General features: G+C 35.9%; 1 protein-coding gene across 1 annotated transcript in view; it reads right to left on the bottom strand.

Moving 5' to 3' along the window:
- Positions 1 to 22,354, bottom strand: part of PTPN13 (protein tyrosine phosphatase non-receptor type 13) — a 192,920-nt gene that overhangs the window by 136,627 nt on the left and 33,939 nt on the right. The window contains exons 3-4 of the mRNA XM_023725318.1: positions 5,267 to 5,332; positions 3,551 to 3,736 (exon numbers count right to left, since the gene is read on the bottom strand). Of these exons, the coding sequence (XP_023581086.1) occupies positions 3,551 to 3,736; positions 5,267 to 5,332 (252 nt within the window). The remainder of the gene's footprint in view (positions 1 to 3,550; positions 3,737 to 5,266; positions 5,333 to 22,354) is intronic.

Below are 22,354 nucleotides of genomic sequence, written 5' to 3' on the forward strand. Positions count from 1 at the left end.
CCTACAGGAGGATGACGATTAAATTCAAATCAATGCTCCTTTATAACACAAATGTTTAAGTAGTCTTAAACTTTCATAACTTTAACCAAAGGTACTTATTTAAAACAAAGTCTGTCAAATTTGGTCAAACATCACATTATATGGGATGAAAAGTTAGAAAACTTGGTTTATTCAGATGACCAACTAGAGAAGAGACTTTGAGAAATAAATAGAAGGAAAGAGAATGGTAAAATATAATTACTTATATCTGGCACCAAGAGCATGCATAGATACGTTTATTTATACACATACACATTTTAATAGTTTGAGTATGTATTAAAAACCCGCATCTAAGGTAGTGTATTCAAGGCTCTAGCGTTATGTTTCCTACCTATAAGAAGACTTAAATGGAAGTATTTCTGAAATAAAGTTATCACTGAAATTGAGTAAATAATTATTAGCCCAGATTGCACTGTGCTGTAAGTGAAGAGATAGAAAACATCCTGAATCTCTGAGTCTCTGCATTAAAGCTACTATTAATCATAGCTATTACTTATTGAGCAGTTATTATATGCCAAGCACTGGCTTAAGTGCTTTACATACTTCATCTTATTTAATCCTCAAAACAACCTCATGTGGTAGACATTATTATTATCCCTAAAGTACAGTTAAAAAAGAACCCTGGTGGTACAGTGGTTAAGAACTCAGCTGCTAACCAAAAGGTCGGTGATTCAAACCCACCAGCTACTCCATGGGATAAAGATGTGGCAGTCTGCTTCTGTAAAGATTACATCCTTGGAAACCCTACAGGGCAGTTCTACTCTGTCCTATAGGGTCGCTATGAGTCGGAATCGACTCAACAGCAATGGATTTGGTTTTGGTTTTTTAGTATTACAGATAAAAGGGTAAATAGCAAGGAAAGTCTTTCTAAGGACTTTCAAGCAGCTCATCAATATTGAAATAATTATCTTCACAACTGCTCAGTAAAATGGGTGCATGGGATATACTATTATTTCTACTTTACAGGTAAGTAAAATTGAGATTAAAGGTTTTAAAACACTAAATCAGTGAAAGAACCAGGACAAGTAACCTGGCCTACTGACATTACTCTATGCTAATTAATTTTAAATGAGTAACAATTATGGTTGCTTAGAATGAATTTCACATTTGTGAAATACTCTTTCAGTTACTCAAGGCAATGGCTTCAGAGGAGCATACTGGCTAACAGCCTGGATTTTGGAATCAGAGAGACAGGTTCCAATTGTGTCTCTGTCATTTACCATGGGTGAGGCCACGGGCAATTTACTTAATCTTTATAAGCCTTAGTTTCATTATCTCTAAAATGAGGATAAAATTATCACTTTTAACCTGAGGTTGTTATGATAAATAAATGTGACAATGCATGTAAGCCACTCAGCACAATGTCTGACACAAGTAAACATGTAAAAAAAAAAGGGTAGCTATTGAAGTTACTTCTGTCCAGTGATGTCCAGGAGACTATGAAGAGCAGTGCAACCATTAATATACTTGTCATACTTAACTAAAAACTTTGTATTATTAAGCTTAACTAAACGTGTCTGTGTAAAAGAAGGCTCTCTACATTCTGATTCCCACTGATCCTATTATTCTTTTCTCCTGGTAAACAACTCCACAGCACAACTCACCCCAAATCAGACTGAATACTATTCCCCAAATTTACCCTGCTTTCTCATTTCACTGCATTTATCGAAGATTGCCTCCCTTGGCCTAGATTACTCATTTTACCTAGCCTACAAAATCTAGTTCAAAATGTTAGTTTTCAGAGAAGTCAAACTTTGTATCCTTTCCCCTCAAACTCTCATAGCTTTTAAAAGTTTTGCTATTACTTTCAATAGCCCTATTTGCATTTTATTATTAAGCAAATGTCAGTAGGTGGTCAATAAATATCTGTTGTAATCAACTGAACTAAACGCTAGACCTTAAAGGGATGGCGATAATTTATCTAGCATAGGCAATTACTGGATGGATAAAAGAAGTTCATGGAGGAATATTTCTTCATGGACAAAGGAAAAAATACTTCCAGCAATTTTACTATTGGAATAGAATCAGCAAATAGTACAGATGTTTTAGAGGAGGTATGGTATAGTAGAAAGATCCTTGGATAAACTAATAGAAAACTTAAATCCTACAAGTTGTTTGGGTCTCAATTTCCTTACCTATAAAAGTGAAGAAGTTAGTACACAAGAACACTTTCCAAAGGGAGTTCTACAGAATATTAGTGTTATGATAGCCGTGAAGAAGACCTCTGGGGATTAGAAAATTTGGGAAATGTGTCATTTACATACCTATCCCACTTGAAGATCAGTAATTTAGACTAGTGTTTTAAAGGCTCTGACAAGTTCGGCAGTTGAAAATATGTTTCATTTTAAGTAGTTTTGACTCAAGCTTATTTGATCATAGAGGAATTTTTTTTTTTTATTTAAACAAAAAAACATTTGAAAGTATGTTGGAAACTTTGGTCACTATAGAGGATTTTCATAGATTTTTTAGTAACATTACCTTTGTTAAAAAAATCACATGCAGAAATATAAACAAATTAATCAAATAAAATCAGAGTTGTTCTAGTTAAGGAGGGGAAATGGGCAGTCAAGAACCCCATTGATTCTGTCTTTACTACCTACATTCCCCACCACTACTAAACCTCAAAGGCTTGATGGTGTGTAGTTTACAAATCACTTGTCTAGAAGATCTCTGAGATCAACTGGCAAAGCATGTAGAGTTTGGCTATACCACTGGCTGCCATAAAACATCCTAGTTAAGACAGTGGCACTAAACCCCTAGGGATAAGGAATTAAGAGGAAGCTAGCCAAGAATACTGTTTGACAGTGGCAAATTTGTAGCCCACAAAAAAAGGAGAGGGACCACCACACAGGGACCATAACCCTAAAGAATAAGGGCAGTTTAGATCCAGATCAAATATCAAAAAACAAAGAGTATCCAAACCAGGGTGAATAGAAATGCAGAGCAGAGCTAGAACTATTAGATATAGAGTTTGTTATTCTTGGGATTTTTCATATCTAAGACAAGAGAAAATATGGAAGAATTCAAGTCTTAGGCAATCTGGCAGGGATTCAAACACATATTCCTACGTAATAGGTAACAGTCCTCAGAGAAAGTGGGCAGGGATGGGAGAATACTAAGGGATCCAGACAAATGAGTGATGAAGAGAAAGATATAAAGTAACAGAAAGTATATTTAAATATTTTCAAAAAAGATGTAAAAGATGTAAGAAAGGAGACAAGAGCAGACATTTCCAGCTCTAACATGACATGATTCTATGATATTTTCAGGAATAAAATTCTGAAAAACACTAACACTCATAAGATCTAGGAAATTAAGTTATTATAATGGCTTCTAACTTTTAAGTACTATTTCAAGTAAACAACATTAGAACATGAAATTCAAACTCCTTTTCCTACTCTTCCTTGACAAAATGCTACCTATAGATACCGTATCTTTAAAGAAAATTTTGTGATAACGCTACCTGAATTTTAAGATATGGCTATATTTACCAACTGGAACTGTGGCTTACCCCAGAAAGATTTCCCAGAACCAGTTTCACCAACTGCTTCACGTAGGAAAATGAAGGTGCACAATTGCTATTTCTTATGTGGGCACTGCAAGCATCCAGGACAGTCCGAACAGAAACCCGAGCGTAAACAACATCCTCACACATTCCAAGCAATATGCTGTTGAGATGATCTCCAAGCTTGATAGGCTGAATATAAAGAAAGGAAAAGTCATGTTGATAAATGTGAGTAAATCTTCTTATCTAACATGAGACAGGCCACTCCAAGAATCACACCAAATACACTTCAAACACTCGCAGGAAATGAATTCTTCATCTACTTGTATATCTATTTTACCTTTTCATGGTCCAAAAAAAAATTAGCAGAAGATGGTTAGCATAAGTCTCCCAATATGGGGAGTATTACAGAAAAACTCTGCTTTTTTGGTATGATAAAGAAATACATTTATCGCATTTTGTTGTAATTAGCTATTTAGTTGCTGCATCCTCCCATGACTTCACAGGCATGGGCCATTATATTCCTAATGACTAGTACAGTGTCTGACACAAGGCAAGTGCTTAATAAATAGTTTTTAATTAATATTATGTACTTCCAAAATGATTGTAATTTCTGATCTCAAAATAAAAGTAAACATTTATATTTTCCTTTCAATTTAAATGTTATTTATATTGACTTTCTTTCCAGTTATCAGAAGAAAGTATAAAGTGTTAATTATAGTCTGTGTTCACATTTTACATGCAGTCAGGCTGCATAATATACTTGAAACCAATATTTCCAATAATAATTTAACTTTCTCCTTTATATTTATAGAATTGAAAAAGAGGGGAGAAAAAGAAATATTCAGTATTTTTTATGATGTAAAGTGATACCAAACCAAGTCAAGAATATCATTCATCTTCCATAGATATTAAGATGTTTGAATTTTAGAATAAACACCTCAAGTGCTTGTTACTTCTCAGATTTAATAAACACACACACACATCTAGTTTAGTTTTTGATTCTAAATGTCAAATAAAGCCTTATTCTATGTTATGTATTGTTTTAATATAGATATGTTTCTACTTTCAATTATTATTTTCTACTACTTATACTGGATTTTTAGGAATCAGGATTATTTTAGAAGATTAAATGCAACAAACTTCTGATAAAGACTAGAAGCAGCCAATGGTTATCAGAGTCTCAAACTTCAAAAAGTGTTAATTTAATATTTGTTACCTGCTGTTGCAGGGGATAGTGAAGTATGATTTTTGAAGTAACAAGAGACAAAAGTGATAAAGTTCTTTTATACTGTACTTTGCAACATAGAGATACTATTCCTAACATTTTTGTACCAAAAAAGGTATCTCATTCAGTACAAGAATGAATTATCAAAGACATTTATAATCCCTTCTATCTATCATTAAATTAGAAGAAATAAACTACACTCCCATTTCCCTTGGTATAATTTTTAAAGGGACAGCTACGTCTCACAGGCTGAATTGTGGAAACATGACTAGTTATTGCTAATAATTCCAAAAATATTTCAAAAATAATTTGTTCAGTGTTTTATCATTACTTCATTCTGAAAGTATGGCATTACTAATGTGAACACCAGCAGAGAGATACTGGCGTACTTGACAGCATGCTGTAGAATGTATACAAATATGTAGAAGAGCTTTGTAAAAAGTATAAAGTTATACAAATGTAAAAATTGTAACAAATGTAAAAACTTGACTTACTTGGCTCTGAGGTACTTCATGATCAGCCCCCCAATACAATGTCATTCCAAGAGAATAAATATGGATCTAGGAAAAGAATTTTTAAAAAATATATCATTTTACAGTAAAATTTTTTAAAATTTAGCAAGTACTATATGTTCATAATTTTCTGTTCCAAAGAAAACACATAATTTGAGAAAATCATTTTATAGTTTGCATAAAAGTGTGTAAGAACTTAAAACAGAAAATAAGACTAAAAATTATTAGAAGAGACTTTTTCTTCCTCTCCTTGTCTCCTTACTATCCAAATCCCAAACCCATCCTCTATGGGTAATCATTGTTACAGTTTTTATTTATTCTAAAGGTTCTTTATTCATGTTCAAACAAATATGAATTTATATTCTTATTTTTAAAAAGCAGGAAACTTTAAAAATTATTCAGCACCTTGAATTTTTCACTTAACAACAGATATTTCCACAGGAATGGCTGGTGATACTCATCTTTTTTTAACTGCTGCACAAAATTCCACTGTGTGGCTGTAGCGTTTAACCAATCTGTTACGAATGGACAATTAGGTTGTTTCTAAACCTTTGCTATTACAATGTTTCAACAAACACCCTTGTGACATGTCATGTTGTATATGCAGGGATTTTTTTGGGATTGATTTGCTGGGATTATGAGTGAAAGGGTAAAACATTTGTAGTTTTGATACATATTATCACACTCCCCTATACAGAAGTTCTATCATTTTACACTTCTATCAGCAAAATATAAAGGTTTTTTTCTACCACCTTGTCCACGCAATGTGTTATGAGACTTTCTTAATTTTTGCCAGTCTAAAAAGTAAGATACAATATTGGAGTTTTGATCAACATTTCCTTTACTGTGAATGGAGTTGAGTGCTTTTCGTATGTTTAAGGGCTATTTTTTTTCCAGTGAGCAGTTTGTCTTTTGACCATTTAGAATCTTTTAATTAATATTAAAATATTCCTATTAAAAATAAAATATTTGGTCAGCAAGAAAGATGAATTAAGGAAAACATTACATGAGACAAACATGTTGCTATAAACTACTAGTAATGGAAACTGCATGGGCACTTTCTGAACTAGGGCTCTATAAACTATGTTAACTGCGCAACATATTTAACCACTTTTCGTCTCAGCTTCCACTTCTATAAAATGAATATACAGTAATCTTCTTTTGAGCACCACTGTGAAAATTAAATGTCGTTAAAATAAAATACATACAACACTTGACACAGTGTCACTTCCTGTCCCTGAAGAGCAATGTCTGATAAGGAATTGAACGACTTATGGTAACTTTGTAGAGAATTACAACTTGACTCAAAAGAAAGTTCAGGTTTCTCAGTATAAAATACACAGTTCTGTAATACATGTGCATGTGAATTACACAATTTTTGATAAGGTTTTATTTTCTAGGTGCATCAATGCTATCTAAATTTGTGAACATTTCAAATTGCTTTTAAAAAAAGAATCAGTATTTGTCTTAGTCATCTAGTGCTGCTATAACTGAAACACCCCAGGTGGATGGCTTTAACAAAGACAAGTTTATTCTCTCACAGTCCAGTAGGCTACAAGTCCAAATTCAGGGCATCAGCTCCAGGAGGAGGCTTTCTCTCTCTGTTGGCTCTGGAGGAGGGTCTTTGTGACGCATCAGTCTTTCCTTGATCTGGGAGCATCTCAGCGCAGGAACCTCAGGTCCGAAGGACGCGTCCTGCTCCAAATACTGCTTTCTTGGCGGTATGAGGTTCCCATGTGTCTCTGCTCGCTTCTCTCTTCTATATCTCAAAAGAGATTGGCTTAAGACACTATCCAATCTTGTAGACGTCATCAGTATAACCTCCTCATAGTGATAAAGTTTACAACACACAAGGAAATCACATCAGATTACACAATCATATGATAATATGATACTGGGAATCATGACCTAGCCACATTGACGGATATTTTTGGGGAACACAATTCAATCCATGACAGTATTTACCAAAAAAAAAAAAAAAAAGAGCAGCTACTGAGGCTGCTTATATACACCCAAATACATTACGGGATTTGGTTCCTTGGTTAGGAAGTTTGGGGTCATGGTTTCATGGGACATCCCAGTTAACTGGCCAATGTGTTTAGTGCTTCTGTTATACCTCCTAGTTCACTGCAGTGCCTGGAGTCTTAAAAGCTTGCAAGCGGCCATCCAAGGCACAACAATTGGTCTCTATTTTTGTGGATCAACAGAGGAAGAGGGACAGTCAGGAACAGGAGGAGAAAATGGATGTGTGGCTAACTACCTCTATGAACAACTGCCTCCTTTGCCATGAGACCTGAACTGGATGGTGCCCATTTTGATCAAAGATTCTATAGAAGAAATCCTGATCAAAAGGGAAAAAATGCAGAACAGAATTTCAAATTTTCATGGAATCTAGATTTTCTGGAGCCACAGAGGCTGTATGAACCCCTGAAACGACTGCCTTGAGATAATCCTTAACCAAAAATTCCCTGTGAAGTCTTGTTAAAATCAAACAATTGTTTAGCTTAACTATTAAAGAATTTCTGCTTTGACCATTATACTCTTTCAAGATATATCTTTATGAGATCAAATTGACAACAGCAACTTGAAAGATCAGCTACATAATTGAGAGGCAGTGAGTTTATGTTAATAGGGGAGAAACAAATCAGAAAAGGTGAGTGAGAATGGTTGCACAACTCAAAGAAAGTAATCAGTATCACTAAATTGTACATGTAGAAACTGCTCAGTTGGTGTATGTTTTGCTGTGTATATTCTCAACAACAACAAAGTGTTAAAAAAAAAAAAAAGAATTAAGAGTAGATGTGTATGTTAAACCATATTCTGAAATCCAAGTAAATTATCCTCAGGATTTAGAAAGAAAAATTATTATGAGATACATCCTGCTTGGAATAATCTATAAGGATAAAACAATCATTTGATTCTGCTTTTATACTTCATATCATTCAAATAAAAAGCACTCTAACATATTTCCTTGTAACATTAATTCTGGTTTAAACTTAACTAGACACTCACTTTTGTATACCTATATAAAATAATTATTCTAAAACAATCTAAAATGCTACATCGACTGATTTGAAACATAAACCTAGTTCATCGTGTCAAAGTTATGGATAAAGACTTTTTAAAAAAATTATCTCTAATTGCAGTCAATATCATCTTCTATTCCCGATTTTTTTTTTTAATGTGTTGTTGTTAGGTGCTGTCGTGTCGGTTCCAACTCATAGCAATCCTGTGTATAACAGGACGAAACACTGCCTGGTCCTGAGCCATCCTCATAATTGTTATGTTTGAGCCCATTGTTGCAGCCACTGCAATAATCCATCTCCTTGAGGGTCTTCCTCTTCTTCTCTGACCATCTACTTTACTAAGCATGATGTCCTTCTCCAGGGACTGGTCCCTCCTGATAACATGTCCAAAGTTCGTGAGACGAAGTCCCGACTTCCTTGCTTCTAAGGAGCATTCTGGCTATACTTCTTTCAAGACAGATTTGTTCATTCTTCTGGAAGTCCATGGTATATTCAATATTCTTCGGTCAGGTGCACTTTAGTCCTTAAAATGACATCTTTGTTTTTTAAAACTATAAAGATGGACGACATTTACCATGGCTTCCACTAGACTGAGTCCAGTACAAATAGATGGCGCCCGGCTACCACCACTGACTACTCTGACAGGGATCACAACAGAGGGTCCTGGACAGAGCGGGAGCAAGATGTAGAACAAAATTCTAACTCACAAAAAAAGACCAGACTTACTGGCCTGAGACTGGAGAAACCCTGAGAGTGTGGCCCCCAGACACCCCTTTGGCTCAGTAATGAAGTCACTCCCGAGGCTCACTCTTCAGCCAAAGATTGGACAGGCCCATGAAACAAAAAATGAGACTGGGAGGCCACAACAGTCCAGGGACAAGTATTAGAAGGCAAGGGGGGAGGGACAGAAAAGCTGATAATGGGGAGCCCAGGGTCTAGAGGGGAGAGTGTTGACATGTCGTGGGGCTGTTAACCAATGTCATAAAACAATATGGGTACTAACTGTTTAGTGAGAAACTAGTTTCTTTTGTACACCTTCATCTAAAGTACAATTAAAAAAAAAAAACTTAAAAGAGGTCTTTAGTAGCAGATTTGTCCAATGCAATGCATCGTTTGATTTCTTGACTACTGCTTCCACGGGCATTGGCTGTGGATCCAAGTAAAACGAAATCCTTGACAACATCAATATTTTCTTCTCAATTTATCATGATGTTGCCTATTGGTCTAGTCGTGAGGATTTTGTTTTCTTTATGTTGAGGTGTAATCCATACAGAAGGCTGTAGTCTTTGATCTTCCTCACTAAGTGCCTAAAGTCCTCTTTCGGCAAGCAAGGTTGTGTCATCTACATATTGCAGTCGTTAATGAGTTTTTCTCTAATCCTGATGTGACGTTCTTCATGTAGTCCAGCTTCTTGGATTATTTGCTCAGCATACAGATTGAATAAGTATGGTGGAAGGATATAACCCTGACACACACATTTCCTGATTTTAAACCGAACAGTATCCCTCCTTGCTTTGTTTAAATGACTGACTCTTGGTCTGTGTACAGGTTCCACATGAGTACAATTAAGTGTTGGGAATTCCCATTCATCGCAATGTTATCCATAACTTGTTAAGATCTATACAGCTGAATGCACTTGCATAGTCAATAAAACACAGGTAACATCTTTCTGATATTCTCTGCTTTTAGCCAAGATTCATCTGACATCAGCAACGATATGCCTTGTTCAATGTCCTCTTCTGAACCCAACTTGAACTTCTGGCAGTTCCTTGCTGATAAACTGCTGCAACTGTTTTTGAACAATCTTCAGCAAAATTTTACTTGTATGTGATATTAATGTTACTGTTCAATAATTTCTGGATTCTGCTGGATCACTCTTCTTTGGAATGGGCACAAATATGGATCTCTTCCAGTCAGTTGGCCAGGTAACTGTCTTCCAAATTTCCTGGTATAGATGAACGTGCACCTCCAGCGCTGCATCTATTTATTGAAACATCACAATGGGTATTCAATCAATTCCTGAAGCCTTGTTCTTTGCCAGTGTCTTCAGTGCAGCTTGGACTTCTTCCTTCAATACCATCGGTTTTTTATCATATACTACCTCCTGAAATAGTTAATGTTCACCAATTCTTTTTGGTGACTCTGTGTATTCCTTCCATTTTCTTTTGATGCTTCCCGCATCGTTTAATATTTTCCCTGTAGAATCCGTCAATATTGCAACACGAGGCTTAAATTTTTTCTTCAGGTATTTCAGCTTGAGAAATGTCAAGCGTGTTCTTCTCTTTTGGTTTTCTAACTCCAGGTCTTTGCTCATGTTATTATACTACTTTACTCTGTCTCCTCGTGCTGCCCTTTGAAATATTCTCTTCAGCGCTTTTACTTCGTTCTTTCTTTCTTTTTTTCTTTCACTTTAGCTACTCTATGTTCAAGAACAAGTTACAGAGTCTCTTCTGACATCCATTTTGGTCTTTTCTTTCCTGTCTTTTTAATGACCTCTTGCTTTCTTCATGTATGATGTCCTTGATGTCATCCCACAACTCATCTGGTCTTTGGTCATCAGTGTTCAATGTGTCTAATCTATTCTTGAGATGGTCTCTAAATTCAGGTGGAATATACTAAAGATTGTACTTTGGCTCTCATGGACTTGTTCTGATTTTCTTCAGCTTCAACTTAAACTTGCCTATGAGCAATTGATTGTTCCATAGTCGGCCCCTGCCCTTGTTGTGACTGATGATACTAAGCTTTTCCATCATGTCTTTCCACAGATGCAGTTGATTTGATTCCTGTGTATTCCATCCAGTGAGGTCCACGTGTACAGTCACATTGATGTTGTTGAAAAAAGGTATTTGCAAGGAAGATGTCGTTGTTCTTGCAAAATTCTATCATACGATCTCCGGCATCATTCCTATCACCAAGGTCACATTTTCCAACTACTGTTCCTTCTTTGCTACCAACTTTCCCATTCCAATCACCAGTAATTATCATGCATCTTGCTTCCATGTTTGATCAATTTCAGACTTAAGAAGTTGGTAAAAATCTTCAATTTAGTCATCTTTGGCATTAGTGGATGGTGTAGAAATTTGAATAACAGTCATATTAACTGGTTGTCCTTGTAGGTGTATGGCTATTACCCTATCAGTGACAGCACTGTACTTCCGAGTAGATCTGGAAATGTTCTTTTTGACGATGAATGCAATGCCATTCCTCTTCAATTTGTCATTCCCGACAGAGCAGATTATATGATTATCTGATTCAAAATGGCCAGTACCAGTCCATTTCAGCTCACTAATGTCTAGGATAGTGATCTTTATGTGTTCCATTTCAGTTTTGATGATTTCCAATTTTCCTAGATTCGTACTTTGTACATTCCACATTCCTATTATTAATGGATGTTTGCAGCTGTTTCTTCTCATTTTGAATCGTGCCACATCAGCAAATGAAGGTCCCGAAAGCTTCACTCTGTCCATGTCATTAAAGTCAATTCTACTTTGAAGAGGCAGCTCTTCCTCAGTTGTCTTTTGAGTGCCTTTTAACCCGAGGGGCTCATCTTCTGGTACTATATCAGACAATATCCACTGCTATTCCTAAGGTTTTCACTGGCTAATGTTTTTCAGTAGACCGCCAGGTCCTTCTTCCTAGTCTGTCTTAGTCTGCCTTAAATATAGAAAGTAGGGAAAAATAAGAAGTCATTCTTAGATCCAACACTGAGACTGTCCAGTGTTAATAGTTGTGTGCGTCTTCTTCCATTTGTATAGTCCTTAAGTATAGTGTTAGAACCACTGGGTGGTGTAAACAGTTAACCACTTGGGTACTAATCGAAAGGTTGGAGGCTTGAGTCTACCCAGAGGTGCCTTGGAAGAAAGGCCTAGCGATCTACTTCCAAAAAAATCAGCCACTGAAAACCCTACGGAGTGTAGTTCTACTCTGACACACAAAGGGTTGCCATGGGTCAGAATCAACTAATGGCAACTGGAAATAGTGTTATGATGATAGTAAATACTCTACTTGTCATCCACTTCATTTTCTATTTTTATACATTGTGATTAGTGAACTTGGTTTGTCTGACAGCAACTATATTTAGCCTTCTTTTGTTGCCAGCTAACTAGCTCACTTGTTTCTTCTTTTTTTTTTTTTTAAATCTTCCACGTAGGTTTGAAAAGAATGTGTATTCTCTGTTAGAAACAGAGTTCTATACGCATCTATCAAGTCAAACACATTAATTATGTTAGTCAAAATCTGTAGGTGCTTAAGATATTACGGTATTCAAAACCTTTAAGCTCTATCACTATGACCGCTTAAACAAAAATTTCCTTTCAGTTTTTGTCCAACTGCTATTCTCTGTAGTATTCAGCACTTGTGACTACCCATTCACTGAAACTCTTTGATACTTTCTCCTGGTAATTAATACCTTATCTTCTTCATAATTTATTCAGCCTCCTCCACCAGGTTTTCTTTTTCCATCCAACACTCAATGATAAGGATTCCCAAATATTCTCTTCTCCTTATTTTATTTTTTCATTTTTTGAACATTTTATTGTAGCCTGGGTAAAAGTTTACAAATCAAATTAGTTTTCCATTAAACAATTTATTCAAATTTTGTTTTGTGACATTAGCTGCAATCCCCTCAATGTGACAGCACTCTACCCACTTCCTCCCTGGTTCCCCCGTTTCCATTCGTCCACTTTCCTGCCCCTTATATTACAAAATATACATATTATAAAATATATTTTATATTTTCATTGAATGATATCTTTTCTAAAACTTTTCTAACTTCTCTCTGTGAATGACTTTTAAATTTACACCTTTAACTCTGACAGCTCCACTGAATATGAGCTCTGCACTTCTAATTATCAATTAAACTTCTTTTGTGACATCTACAAACAAATCTGGGTGCTCTCCCTCATAATTTCACAGTTCTTTATCCACCCCTTACACTGCCTCTTAAACTATCTTCTTAAATTACAGATTAGAAGAGTTATTTCTCTTTTCAAATATGCTTAGGGTTCCCAATTTTAAAAATTTCAAATTCTTTATAATGATATTCAAGGCCCACTCTGACCTGCTTCCATCTCTATTCCAGAGCATTTTTTAAAGTTTTTCCTTCTGTTATCCTTCTTTGCCCTATCAGAACCTCAATACTTTAGCTCTGCTAGATAATTTTCTGTTGGCAAAATATGTTCTCTTTCCCAACTTTTCTTGAGCTATTCCTTCTACCAAGAATATTCTTTCTTCATCTCCATCAATAAAAGTCCTACCCATTACTGATAGACCAAATAAATTATATATGCCATATAAATCTTCTCATATAGGGTAAAGCATTCTCTCTTACATAATTCTGCTACACTTCATTTATATCTCTAATGAAGCGGTTAATACTACCTTGTAACATACAGTCCTACCTCATTTTATTATACTTTGTTTTACTGCACATTGCAGACATTGTGTTTTTTACAAATTGAAGGTTCGTGGCAACCCTGCGTCGAGCAAGTCTATCGGTGCCATTTTTCCAACAGCATGTGCTCACTTTACGTCCGTGTCACTTCTTTTGATGGAGACGAAGAAAGAATATTCTTGGTAGAAAGAATGGCTCAAAAAAAGTTGAGAAAGAGAAGAACATATTTTGCCAACAGAGAATTATCTAGCAGTGCTGAAGCTGTTTGTTTCAAGTTTTTTCATTATTATTATATCTGTTACAGCGATCTACGATCAGTGATCTTTCATGTTACTATTGTAATTGTTTCAGGGTGCGTCACAAACCATGCCCATAGAAGACGGCAGACTTAATTGATAAATGTGTGTGTTCTGACTGCTCCACCAACCGGCCGTTCCCTTGTCTCTCTCCCTCTCCTCGGGCCTCCCTATTCCCAGAGACACGATAATATTGTAATTAGGACAATTAATAACCCTACAATGGCCTCTAAGTGTTCAAGTGAAAGAAAGCGTTGCATGTCTCTCACTTTAAATCAAAACATAGAAATGATTAAGCTTAGTGAAAAAAGCATGTCAAAAGCCAAGAAAGGCCAAAAGCTAGGCCTCTTGCACCAGTTACCAAGCTGTGAATGCAAAGGAAAAGTCCTTGAAGGAAATTAAAATTTCTACTCCAGTGGACACACTAATGGTAAGAAAGAGAAACAGCCTTAGTGCTGATATGGAGAAAGTTTTAGTGGTCTGGATAGAAGATCAAATCAGCCACAATAACTCGCTTAAGCCAAGGCCAAATTCAGAGCAAGACTTTAAGTCTCTTCATTTCTATGAAGGCTGAAAGAGGTGAGGAAGCTGCAGAAGAAAAGTTTCAAGCTAGCAGAGGCTGGTTCATCTGGTTTAAGGAAAGAAGCTGTCTCCATAAATAAAAATGTAAGGTGAAGCAGTCAAGTGCTGATGTAGAAGTTCCAGCAAGTTATCCAGAAAATAAACTGATGAAGATGGCTACCCTAAAAAACAGATTTTCAATGTAGATGAAACAGCTTTATATTGGAAGAAGATGCCCTGTAGGATTTTTATAGCTAGAGAGGAGAAGTCAATGCCTGGCTTCAAAGCTTCAAAGGACAGGCTGACTCTTTTGTTAGGGGCTAATGCAGCTAGAGACTTTAAGTTGAATGAAGCCAGTGCTCATTTAACATTCCGAAAATCCTAGGGCCCTTAAGAATTATGCTAAATCTACTCTGCCTATGCTCTATAAATGGAACAACAAGGTCTGGATGACAGCACATGTGTTTACAACATGGTTTACTGAATAATTTTAGCTCGCTGTTGAGACCTACTGCTCAGAAAAAAATTTACTTTCAAAATATTACTGCTCATTGACAATGTACCTGGTCACCCAAGAGCTCTGATGGACATGTACCAGGAGAAAGATGTTTTCATACCTGCTAACACAATATCCATTCTGTAGCCCAAGGATCAAGGAGTGATTTTGACTTCCAAGTTTCATTATTTAAGGAATACATTTCATAAGGCAATAGCTGCCATAGATAGTGATTCCTCTGATGGATCTGGGCAAAGTATATTGGAAACCTTCTGGAAAGGATTCACCATTCTGCATGACATTAAGAACATTCTTGATTCATGGGAAGAGGTTAAAATATCAACATTAACAGGAGTTTGGAAGAAGCTGATTTCAACCCTCATGGATGACTCGGAGGAGTTCAAGACTTCAGAAGAGGAAGTAACAGCAGATGTGGTGGAAATAGCAAGAGAACTAGAATTAGAAGTGAAGCCTGAAGATGTGACTAAACTGCTGCAATCTCATGATAAAACTTCAATGGATGAGGAGTTGCTTGTTATGGACGAGCAAAGAAAGTGGTTTCTAGAAATGGAATATACTCCTGGTGAAGATGCTGTGAACATTGTTGAAATTACGACAATGGATTTAGAATATTACATAAACTTAGTTGATAAAGCAGTTACAGGATTTGAGAGGACTGATTCCAATTTTGAAAGAAGTTGTCCTGTGGATAAAACGCTATCAAACAGCATAGCAAGCTACAGAGAATCTTTCGTGTAAGGAAGAGTCAATTGAAGCGGCAAACTTCACTGTGGTTTTAAGAAATTGCCACAGCCATCCCAACCTTCAGCAACCACCTTTCTGATCAGTCAGCAGTCATCAACATCAAGGCACGACCCTCCACCAGCAAAAAGATTATGACTCTCTGAAGGCCTGGATGATGGTTACCATTTTTTAGCAATAAAGTAATTTTTTTAAAGTATGCACATTGTTTTTTTAGACATAATGCTATTGCACACTTAATAGGCTACAGTATAGTGTAAATATAACTTTTATATGCACTGGGAAATCAAAAAATTCATGTGACGTGTTTTATTGTGATATTCGCTTTAATCTGGTAGTCTGGAACTGAACCCACAATATCTCCGAGGTATGCCTACAGCTAGATGTGTCCTTTATCTGTCTTCCCCACTATGGTGTAGGTTCCTTGAGGGAAAGAGACTTGTTTACACATCTTCCTGTTAGCAATTAACACAGAACTTTGGCCTTATTTGTACACAGTTGATATTTAATACATGTCTGCTGAATTCAGGTAAATGTGCAGGAAGATCAAGACAGCATAGTGCAGACTATTTATATCATATTTGTTTGTATCATATTTCCTTTCAGAATTATTTTCAAAGAGCCTCATATGTGAAAATCTTTTCAAAGAGCTTCATATAATAAAAACATTTTTAATAGCTTATGCACATGGGAATAATTGCATACTCAAAAATATTTATATTTCTCTTAATACATTGATTTTGATTTGTAATTCTTTGCAATATTAGCCAGTGCTTTAAAATTCTTTATTATATTTACTTCTGAACACATCAACTGAGTTACTCTGTTAATTTTTATACTTGTGTATATAAAATTAATAAAATAATTCTTAAAACTAGATTATTGTATATTTGCTGATTACAACGTTAAATATGAAAAATACATATATAAAAATATATACTGAAATAAAAATGCAAAGGTGAAAAGTTGATACATCATTATGATGATGCTTTATGGGTCCCAAATTTTTTAATATTTTTAAATCATTTAAAATTTTGTTAAATAAAGGATTTATAATAATATCATTTGGGGCTTAATATTAGGGAAATAGTTCTTACAAAATAAAATGAAAATGGTCTACTTTTACATTTATTCCAAAAAACTTCTATAGTAAAAGTGGGTAATACTTCCATACACATTATTCATAAGTTAAAAGAGCTTCCACTGTTGGTGCAGTCAGAAAAGACAATGCATAAAGCAGGTCACTGATACCAGGGTGTAATTAAATTAATGCAGTAACACTGATACATCACAGGGAGCATTTAGTTCATCTGGGTGACAAATTGCAATAGATAGGTTATAGGCACTGTGTAGAAAAGAGGAAGCTCATGCTCACTAAGAATTATCCAAACACAGCAAGTATTTGGTCTTCGTATTTGCCTCTGCTTTTTACTTAATGAGTAAAAAGAAAATACAATGGTTCACATAGTCCAGCTAACTGGACTTCTATAAAAGATATCAACACGCCCAGCACCTAAAAGAAATCAGACAGCAAAAATTTTAAAAAATGCTTTTGATCAGCTTCTACTGCTTATTTATTTAGTTTCCCAGGGAATTTGTAGTTTGTGATTTTGACTGGACCTTATTTGTACCAAAGCTCTCAACACCTATCTGTATCTGATGGACAGCACATAAATTATGTCTCCCTCCCTTAGTATAGCAGGATAGCAGGCCAGGGCAGTTCCAGATAGAGGAGGGTGAGTTTGACAATGATGATTCACACACATAAGGTTCTGTTAAAAGACAGAACAGCTGGTTCTAAAAGATATGCAATTTATAGAAGAGCTAGTTAACTACCCATTCGACATTTTTTTGGAAGTCACTAAGCTAGGCATTGTAGTGAGATACATATATCCCATCCTGGATTCAATAATAAAGTTATTATATATTAAACTATATAACTACATATATATGAGAATACCTAACACGTACATAATACTGTGTGGCAAGCTTATATTATATGCATTCAGTCTTACAGAAGAGATAAAGTAACTTGTCCTGGTTGAAATAACACTGCTTTCATCTACATTGCCTTTCCCAGAATCAGAAGTCTAACAGGAGGGATATATGAATAGATACATATGCATCTATGTATTAAACAAATTAAAAGTAGTAAATTTGTACTAAAGAAATTCAAGGAGACAAGAAAAGATTACTTGTGATTGTAGAGGAATCAGAGGAAACAAAGCAGTGAGAAGTTAAGCTGAGACTTGAAATGTAGGTACGTGTTACCTCTCTGTGTTCTTTTAATACTCTGTACATATCTTCAGTCATTGCATATATTCCCTATTATTATTGATTTTGTCTGTCTCTTCACTACTACAAAAGTCAAAAAAAGAGGAAATGAGAACCACAGCCCTGGCAGTACGACTGAAGAGGAAAGTACAAGAACAGGAGTTGGGAAGTGGACTTGTGCGATTCGGCAATAAACTGGATATGTGGAAAGAGAGGAATCAGAGATAAATATTACAAATAAAATGTGACACAAAAAAAGGGAAGTTGAGGAAGCTAATATTACTCATGGGAACTAGAAATATGTTTTTGTCTTTACATTTATAATGTACTGGACTATAAACTCCATGAGGGCAAAGACTGTGACTGTCCTGTTCATACCACTCTATCCCAGGACTTAGGACAGCACTTGACATAAAACAGTAATAGTTAGTATTTATTGTGTGCTTACTATACTTTGGGTACCATTCTAAGCACTTGACAAATATTATGTTATTCAGCTTTTCAACAACCCCATTAGACCAAGTGCTATTATTAACCCCTCACAAATAAGGTACCTGAGACACAGAAAGGCTAAGCAAGTTGCCTGAGGTCATGTATATTTTAAGCGACAAAGCCCAAATTCTATCCAAAGCCCACACTTGATAAATATTTGTTGAAAAATAAAATGGGATAATGATAAAATAGTCATCACTGAGAAAGCTCACAGAACACTTTTGTACCTCTACATCCATTCTGTAATGACGAGAATGGAAGACTTTTGAGCCTTATTGGCATACTGAGCATAGACACAGGCTGGGGGAGACAACTGTAGTCTGATATGTAGTGACTTCTCACCCACCAGTGATCTGTATGAAGAAATAAGAGCCGCTTTATCCGTGCTACATAGCTCACTTTAGCCACATTCCTTTGAAACTGTGTGGCTATGCATTCAGTAGCAAAAAAACACAAATATCTTTGGGTAAATATCGTTAATCAACTATATCGTTAATCAACTGTACTAAACAAATGTTCTCTGCAAGCCTTCTATACCAGATATGATATAGATTAATTGCTCTCAAACTTTATCATGTACTAGAATCTTTTGGAGGACTTGAAAAAACAGATTTCTGGGCCCTACCTCCAGAGTTTCTGAGTCAGTGGGTCTGGGGTGGGGCTTGAAAATCTGCTTTTCTAATAAGTTCTGAAGTGATGCTGAAGCTACTGATTGGGCACCACAGTTGGAGAACCACCTGTATAAAGTATAGGGTATATAACAATGAGTAGTCTTCCATCTTGAATCTTCTAGTAAACAAGTATTTACAAGAAAAGATAATATGACATTAAAGAGGGGGCACACAGAGGGTACAATAGGGTCAGAGAAAGCTTTAGATCTACAGTAAAAGTCAGGCAATGAGGGGATGGGATGGCGTGAAAATGGCATGAGGGGGTGTGAAAAGAACATTCTAGGCTGAAAGGAGAATATACAAAGACTGAGAAGAAAGAAAGCATTGACACATCAAAGATAGGGAAGTAAATTCAGAATGACTGAAGCATATTTTTTGAAATAAAGAGTGCTCACACAGGCTGGATACAGTAAGGCTTTGAAGGCCAACTTAAGGAGTCTAGAGTTTATTCAAGGGAAACAGAGAACCTGAATAGTTCTACACAGGGAAGGGACAAGATCATTTATGGATTTTCCAAGATGCATTAACTGCAGTTTTAAAAATGGGCTAAATGGGAACAAGACTAGAGTCAGGCAGATTATTAGAAAGCGTTTGCAGCACAGGTCATTTGGGAGGGACTGAAGACTTGCAGAAGTAGACAGATGAGATAGAAAGGGGTAGAATCTGCACGAATTAAACCTGCTGGATTTAGGAGAGAACCCAACAGTAAATGAAGAATTAAGAATGACATTTGAGATTCTTCCTTGTAAACCAAGAAATGATGGTCCATTCCTTTACAGGGAGCACACAGGTTTCGGGGTGGCAGAAGATATAATGAGCTTAGTTTCAGATCTCTTCAGTCTGAGATGCCTGTGGTACATTACAATGAAGATATGTAGTAAGTGGCTGAATATATGAGTCAAGAGCTTTGTGCTAAATATGTCTGGGAGCTGTCAACACATAGTTGGTGATTTTTAATTTTTTTAAAAGATCTGGTAAAGGCTATGGGCACTCTGTCCAGAAAAATACACACATAAACACAATTATTTTTGCATATAATTTTTGAATTTTCAGTGGCCTCCTGAAGCCAATCCTTTGACCTCTAAAGGTAACATGGAATTTGGGTTAAGACTGCCTGATATACAAAGCAAATGTATACATTTATTTGGTCATAATGCTTCTTTTCTTTCAGTATTTCTTAAGAAAAAACAAAAATCCAAATCTCCCAAAAAATTATTTTAAAAGCTCCAAACACAATAGGTTGTCATTTTTTGTTCTTAAAATTAACCTTTTCCCTCTACTCATTATCTTTTTCTACATCATACTTTATATATCTGAGAAGTACAGTTGGCTGGTTTCCGAGACGCACCTAAATATCTTAACTCTAAGCTACTGTAGGGCTGGGAACACTAGTATACTTGTACTACCAACCAAAATAAATTTTTACGTCTAGAGAAGACAGACCTAGGTAGCATGGCCCTAGGGATCTACTGAAGTAGGATATTAGCAGAAGTTAGATTATTAGCTAGTAGATAATAGGAAGTTGGGGTGGTAATACTTAAAGAGTTAAATCCTGTAGCACTTTGTAACTACCACAAACCTAGCATGTAAAAATTCCAATTACAATATTGAAAATATATGTAAAACTTCTACAGTTAAACAACAAAAAGACAAATAATCCAATCAAAAAATGTGCAAAGGACTTGCATAGACACTTCATCAGAGAGGATATTCAAATGGCCAACAAACAGATGAAAGATGCTCAATGTCTTTAGCTATTAAACCAACAAAACCCATTGCTGTTGAGTCAATTCCGACTCATAGCGACCCTATAGGACACAGCAGAATTTAGAGTTTCCAAGGAGCAGCTGATGGATTCCAACTGCCAACCTTTTTGGTTAGCAGCCGAACACTTAACCGCTGCGCCACCAGAGATCCCTTTAGCCATTAAAGAGGTGCAAATCAAAACCACAGTAAGATACCACTTCACTCCCACTAGGATGACTAAGGTTAAAAAGAAAAAAAAGCCTGGCCAAAAAACAAATGTTGGCAAGGGTATGGGGAAATTGGAACCCTTATCCATTGCTGGTGGGAATGCAAAATGGTACAGCTGTAGTAGAAAACAGAATGGCAGTTCCTAAAAAAACTAAAAACAGAACTAAAACCAAAAACCCAACCCATTGCTGTTGAGTCGATTTTGACTCATAGTGACCCTATAGGACAGAGTAGAACTGTCCCACAGGGTTTCCAAGGAGTGGCTGGGTTCAAACTGCTGATCTTTTGGTTAGCAGCCACAGCTCTAAACCACCGTGCCACCAGAGCAATTCCACTCCTAGGTATATACTCAAGGGACTTAACAGCAGTGATGTGAACAGATATATGTACAGCAATATTCATAGCAGCACTACTCGCAATAGCCAAAAGGTGTAAACAACCTAAATGTCTATCAATGGATGAATGGATTAAAAAAATGTGTTATATACAAAAACTGTAATACTACTCAGAAAAAGAAATGAAGTCCTTATACATGTTACAACATGGATGAACCCTGAAAACTTTATGCTTAGTGAAACAAGACAAACACAAAAGGACAAATACTGAATGACCTCACTTATATAAAATGACAAGAATAGACAAATGTATAGAGACCAAAGTTTGTTAGTGGTTACCAAGGATGGGAGGGAGGGAGAGAAGGGGAGCCACTGTTTAGGAAGCAGTGGGTTTGTTTATGGTGATGGGAAATTTGGCATTGACTAGGAGTAATGACTGCATAACTGATTAACGTAATTGATCTCGCTAAGCTATACACCTGAAAAATATTGAAACAGCAAATGTTGTGTGATGTGATGTATACATAAACGTATCAATTTATCATACAGTAAGGGTTCCATCAATGGTGATAGTTATTTTTTTATTTTGTTGTTGTTGCTGTGAATATACACAGCAAAACATACATAATATATATATATTTTACAACCAAAAAAAAAATTGCCATTGAGTCAATTCCGACTCATAGGGACCCTACAGAACAAAGTAGGGTTTCCAAGGAGCAGCTGGCGGATTCAAACTGTAGGCCTTTAGGTTAGCAGCTGAGCTCTTAACCACTGCGCCACCAGGGCGT

Source organism: Trichechus manatus, unplaced genomic scaffold (assembly GCF_000243295.1).
Source record: "Trichechus manatus latirostris isolate Lorelei unplaced genomic scaffold, TriManLat1.0 scaffold00296, whole genome shotgun sequence".
Classification (NCBI taxonomy): Eukaryota; Metazoa; Chordata; class Mammalia; order Sirenia; family Trichechidae; genus Trichechus; species Trichechus manatus.